General features: G+C 35.8%; 1 protein-coding gene across 1 annotated transcript; it reads right to left on the bottom strand.

Moving 5' to 3' along the window:
• Window positions 1–340: 340 nt before the first annotated feature.
• On the bottom strand, window positions 341–2,009 carry LOC133335577 (cytosolic carboxypeptidase Nna1-like; the record flags this gene model as incomplete). The annotated part of the gene is made up of 3 exons (XM_061543886.1): window positions 341–491; window positions 721–956; window positions 1,584–2,009. Coding segments are annotated over 3 exons (813 nt in total), but the record flags the coding sequence as incomplete, so codon positions are not given.
• Between the last annotated feature and the right edge of the window lie 4,360 nt (window positions 2,010–6,369).

Raw genomic sequence — 6,369 nt, 5'->3', positions numbered from 1 at the left:
GTTCGCAAAGCGGGCATCGTTTTATGGTTTCTAGGACCAAATGTTCGCACCTACTTACTTTAAACTACATCTTCGAAGAAAATTGCCATATAGCGGTCCTGACCTACGTTGGTGCTGAAGTTGATGCCTCCCATAGGTGTTTATATTCTCCAGTTTTTCTTCATTTCCAATTTTAATAAATCGGGTAAATATTGATATCGAAATACTTTCAGATTAATTTTTGTTTTCCTCAGCATGGTTTTCTTAGTTTTCCTTACATGGAATGTCTCATATATGCATACAATTTTTGTGTTTAATTATTTGGTTTTAGTTTTTTGTTGTTTTGTTTTTGGTTTCGAACTTACTCGTCGTCATTGCGATAGTAACAGATGTTGTCACCGCAACGCACCCAACCTTCGTTCCGTGTTTTGGCATTATGGGTGGAGTACATAAGCGGACGCATGCCATCATTGTACAAACTATCCGATTTAATTAAATTGACAATGGAAAATCTGCAATAAGAAGGGGGAGGGAGAGAGAAAATTCGAAATATTAAATACAGAATTTATAAAAAAGGGAATTCTGGGGTTTCTTTTGCAATTCGTGGCTAAGTTTAGGAATTGAAATATTTTTTTCTTTTTATTTTATGGATTTATATAAATATTTGTTTTTTAATTCGGAGTAGCTGAATTATTTGTAATATATAAATATGTATCGGAATACTTAAAAATGTCCACTCACCTGTACAACATATTCCTTTTAGTCTTGCGCACCCGAAAATAAAACCACTGCCTCGAACGGCTGGTATATAAATCCGGACGCAAATACAGTTCATAATAGGCTGGTGTGATTTGTACAGCTTTGGCCAGATTACCCGATTCGAAACGGGATTCAAATTCCAGGCCATCATATTCCTCGGGATTATAGGGATGACAGTTCGTTAGGAATTTGGAACCACCCACTGCTGAACGGCTAAACTGTGGTAAATATGAATGAAGAGATTTAGATGATTTTGAATTATGGAAAATTTTCTCAGTATTGAATGGATTTTCTTCTTCTTCTTCTTGAGGTTTGTTAAAATTTAGATTTTGATTTAATTGTGAATTCAAATTGGTATAACTACAACTACAGGGTGCATCAGAACAGCAGGTGATTTGTTGTTGTGAATCATTATCGTAAATCTGGGGACTAACACTAATTTCTCTACTCTGAGGAGAACAACTACTCGAAGAGGAGTATTGGATATTTGTGGTTTTGGGAATTTCAATTTTTGCACTCTGCTGTTGTTGACGTTTTGACGATTTTGAAAGCCAATTACTGGATGATTTCCCGTTTCTGTTTTCTGATTTGTTGGGACGGATTTGATTTTCTCCCTGTCTTGCCAATTCATTTAAATTCAAGGACATATCAGGATTAAAGATGGGATTTGTTTTCAATTTGGCATATTCATAGGATGGGAATTTTGAGGGATTATCGGATTCCTCGTCGTCATCATCATCAAGTGTGGTCCTACTAAAATCTACTTGTAACCCCGCCATTAAATCTTCCTCAATTGCTATGGGTTGGGTTGTATGACGTTTCAATTTGCCACTTTTACTTCCAACCTTGCCATATTTTTGCGCAATAACATCCTTGCCAAATTGTTTACGTATATAGGTGGGTGTCGCTGCCCGATATTCTGGTGATTTATCCGCCCATATATCTTCGATTTCTTCTTGTGTTACAGGATTTTCATCGGCCCAGGTGTTAGATTTATCGCCACCATCTTCATCATTATCACGTTCATTATCACTATCTTCGTCTTCATCGTCATCTTCTTCCTCCTCCTCTTCTTCATTGGAGTTGCTGGAGGATCTTTGCTCCAGGGTGGTCAGCAGTTTAGTTATCAAATGTTTATTTTTATCTAAACGTTTGGGCGACTTGAGATCTGGTGTTGAACCTTGTGACTCACAAGACGACACATCCGAATCACTTGAATCGTCATAATTATTTTGATTTTTATTTGATGATTGGGTAGCAGCAGATTTATCCTAAATGGTGGAAAGTTATTGATAAGGTTAGAGGTTATTTTCTATCGAAGGAATTTGGCAGGCATGAGAACAAAACTTTTGGGCGGTAAAGGGTTAAAGACCGCAAACCGAACGGAGAACGTAAAGAACCATTAGCAATATTAACAAGAGTGTTAGTATGGGAAAATTGGTTAGAAAATGCATACGGAATACTTTTTTATCAGCAATAGATTATTTTTAATTATGGGATCACAAATTGTTGGAGAGTATATCTCAAACCTTGGTATAAAATATAATTAGTCAACTATTACACTTTGCGACAAAATCAAGGTCATGGTCTGTGGGTGGGAAATTCTTATTGGGACCTTGGTTAGTATATGAAAACCCCAGAATGAAAAATTCGTCATAGGTCAAAGTTCGGAGATATGGTGGGATATTTTATTTTTTTGCTGGTGACCCCTATTATACTTGAAGAGAAAGTTTCAGAAAGTTTACTTTATTGAACCGGTTTCCAAATATCACAAGATGCAATTTTTCATCCTCGCAATATTCTACTAAAAAAACGGGTTTGTAAATCTTTGAATCGGATATTCAGATAATAAAACCGGGAATAGTCCGGTTCAATAAATTTACAACGTTTGTGTTTATTAGCTTTCTAATAATATACATACGATGTATTGAAACCGGTTTTATTATCTGAATAACCGGTTCAAAAATTTAGAAAACCGGTTCTTTTTAACTCGATATTTATTTTTTGACACCTGTTTATATCCTCAGCCTTATGGCTAATGAGGGCACTTTGATCTGCATCATCAAAATATTGGCTTAATACCCCATGTTTCTTTGAACCAAATCCGTTTCCGACAATTTGGAGTTGATTTACAAATGGACAGACAAACTTTGCACATCGTAATATTTCTAGCAAACTTAGTTCGAAGATGGGGACCCACAAATTGGTCAAAATTTAGCTAAAAATTAATTTTATAATACGAGACTATCCGATTTGAACCAAACTATGCAAAACCTATTATTTTTAACAAGCCTAGATCAAGTCCGAAGATGGCAGCCATTGGTCCACTAACTAAACTTGGTACAATCTTTACCAAGCCTAGATCAAGTCCGAAGATGAAAAATAATAAATAAAACATGTGTGTAACTCTGAAGACCTCCGTAAACCATAGGCTGAAGGTATATATCTGTCGGGAACAGCGACTGCCAATTTTTTACTTATTTGATACATACAAAAGCTACAGCGGAAGATACCATATCTGTTAAAGTCCCAAAAAAGCTCTCTGATAGCTTTTGAATAAACGATAGAACCTTCATAAAACGATGTGGTTATATTTTGAAGTTTTTAGCCCCCCTTTTTAAACCGAAGTGGCTGCAATGTGGCAAATGCGAGGTCTTCGAGAGGAAAACATCATTGCGCATTTTTTTCATAATAATGATATAATTGTTCAGCGTAGAAATATGATAGTGCTCCCGGTTCAGACTCAAGTTAGTTAGCTTAAAGGCCTTAACCCCAATTTCAAACTGAATTAAACATATATAGAGATAGTCGTAATTTTCGACTTGCCTCATTCCCGACATTGTGGCATGTTATTCCTTACTTCAAATAATACGTCCTATTGTGAGATATTAAGACTCCAGATGAATTTCTAATTACATTGTGCCACAAAATCGAGTTCATGGTATGGGTGTGAAAAATTCCTTATGTAGATGAAAGTCATTGGCGAGTATATTAAAAACCCAGAACTACATATTCGACATAGGCCAGAGATAAACTTTTATATCTTTTTTGCAGTTTATTTTTCGAATAAAATGGGAAATATTTTTTTTATACAAATTCTTCTTCTATATCCAGTACTCGTGCCTCTTTTTCGTCCTTATTATTATTTTTTTCTATTTTTTTTTTAACTTTACATAAAGGCAATGAAATAATACTACCATTTATAAATTGTCTGCCTAATAGTACCCTACATCATGCGCTGGAATAATTGACCTGAAGTACCCGGTCCTGTAGGCAAGATCAGGCCTGTACGCGTATTCTCCACAAGCTCAAATAAGACTTAAAATGTCCTAATCTTCGTCTGACGCTTTTCTATGGGTTCTTCTAACATCTAAGTGACCTTATCAAGGTCTTATGTTCTCTTCAAAGGTTTCTAGTTATGGAATATGTCCGGAATGTCTTTTAATTGTCTAAGACCTCTAAATATTTCTGACTATAAACGACTTTTTGGAGAACTAACACCCAAGGACCTCTTGAAGCTCTTCTAGACATAGAATATCGGTATTGTAACTACGGCGCAAATCTTACCTACTATTAACCTGACGCGGTTCTAGGAGGTCTTCCACCTTCTAACCTAATCTCTCTTCAAAGATTTATAATTCTAGAATACGTCTTCTTATTATCCAATACCTCTACATATTATATTTCCGCGTATAGAGAACTTTTTGGAGAACTATCACCAGACGACCTCTGGTAGCTTTTATACCTTAAAAAGCTCTACAAAATATAACACATTTTATTGTCATAAAGGAACTCCAGAGGGTCTTCTAACCACATGAAAACACTAGGTCGTCCATTTTCAGAATGTCACCACAATATATTTTTGACCATTGACGTTATCGTGCTCTGCGGGTTTGTAAATCGTCCTCACTCTCTGTGAGAATACAAATGGTTTACTCCCTGCCTGACGCTGTTTTAGGAGATATTTTAACTTCTAATGATCTTCATATGGGCTCTTCAATTTTTTTTTTATTAAAGGATAGTTCCGGAATGTCTAACCGAATTTTTCTTCAAGGATTTATAATTATAGAATATGTCTTCTTATTATCCAAGACCTCTAATTTTTTCCGTCTATAGGGGTCTTTTTGGAGAACTATCAGCAGAAGGCCTCTGGAAGCTCTTATACCTTAAAAAGCTCTATTAATATAAAACATTTTCGTGTCATAAAGGAACCTCACGAAAACACGAGGTAGTTCATCTTCAGAATGTCACCAGAATACCTTTTTGACCATTGACGTAATCGTGCTCTGCGGGATTGTAAATCCTCCTCACTCTCTGTGAGAATACAAATGGTTTACTCCCTGCCTGACGCTGTTTTAGGAGATATTTTAAATTATAAGTTAATTTTAATTTTTTTATTAAAGGATTGTTCCAGAATGTCTTAAAATTCTCATAGATTTATAAATACTTCTTATTATAAATGACTTTTTGATAGACTATCGCCAGAAGACCTCTGGAAGTTCTTCCTGATTATGGTATTGTAATGCCTCTCATAGAAGACCTACTCTCAATTTTCAAAAAAAAAAAAAAAAAAAAAAAAACTGTAGTAGTCGATTTTCACAATACTCCCTAGATACCAATTTTTTATCGTTAAAGGAATTTTACAATGTAAGAATAATATGATAATCGCTTAGAGCAAAGTCCGGACTGTATGGCGGAGGCAATAAAACTTCCCAACTAAGCCCCGGAATTTCTAGCGGGTCACTATAGATGTGTCTGGCCTAGCCTTGTCCTGGTGGTGGCCATATGAAGACAACTCATAAGAAATAACCCCTTCTAGTCCCACCAAATGCATAGCAGAAGCTTCTTGGTCGTTAGTCTTGGTTTGGCCACTGTTTGAGGTGCTTCACCGCATTTATCATCTCCAGTCGCCATCCGTTTAAGAAATGGGTCTATCTCATTCCGTTTGGCCAAGTCTTCGCAGATGGAAATTGGAAATTTTTGAATCCGATTTTATCGAAAATTTCGACGACCTCAAACTAAAATTAAGCATATTCTTACTACAAAGGAACTTCAGAAGGCCTTCTAATCGTAGAAAACCTCTAGACCTATTATAATCTCCTGAATTCCTCTAGTTTATATTCTAACGATATAAGACACTTAAGGGGACCCCACCCATTCTCGATTTTAATTTTGTAAAGAGAAGTCCTTATTTTTGATGGCGGGCATGATAACCCCTCAGTCGAACATCGGAATCCGAAAATTCCAACGGTGTTAGAAAGAGTACATGTCTGGCTCTCGTATGAACTAGGATAATTGACTTCGCTCTAAAATTAAAAAAATGGAGGACCTTTCAAAAAATATTTTGGGAAAATCGCCGATTTTTGTCCAAAACCCAAGTTAAAAAATAAGGAAGATCTTCACCGATTGGCTTTATCCAATTCATACGATAGCTATACACTCACAGAGAAACGTGTAAAAATTTGGAATCGATTGGGATTGAGAAAAACGCGTTTAAAGTTTGAGAAGCCCTTTAGCCGTCACTTGATGCTGACACAATAAATCGGCTATATTTTCAAGAGTTCTTGAGATTTTCACTTGAAATTTTGTAGGGACATTCTTGAATTAGTGTAGATTCAAAAGAAAAAAAAT

Source organism: Musca vetustissima, unplaced genomic scaffold, assembly GCF_032173495.1.
Source record: "Musca vetustissima isolate MV318-11 ecotype Yass unplaced genomic scaffold, APGP_CSIRO_Mvet_v1 utg370333, whole genome shotgun sequence".
NCBI lineage: Eukaryota > Metazoa > Arthropoda > Insecta > Diptera > Muscidae > Musca > Musca vetustissima.
The sequence above is the reverse complement of the archived record's forward strand: the minus strand, read 5'-3'. Positions and strand labels throughout refer to the sequence as shown.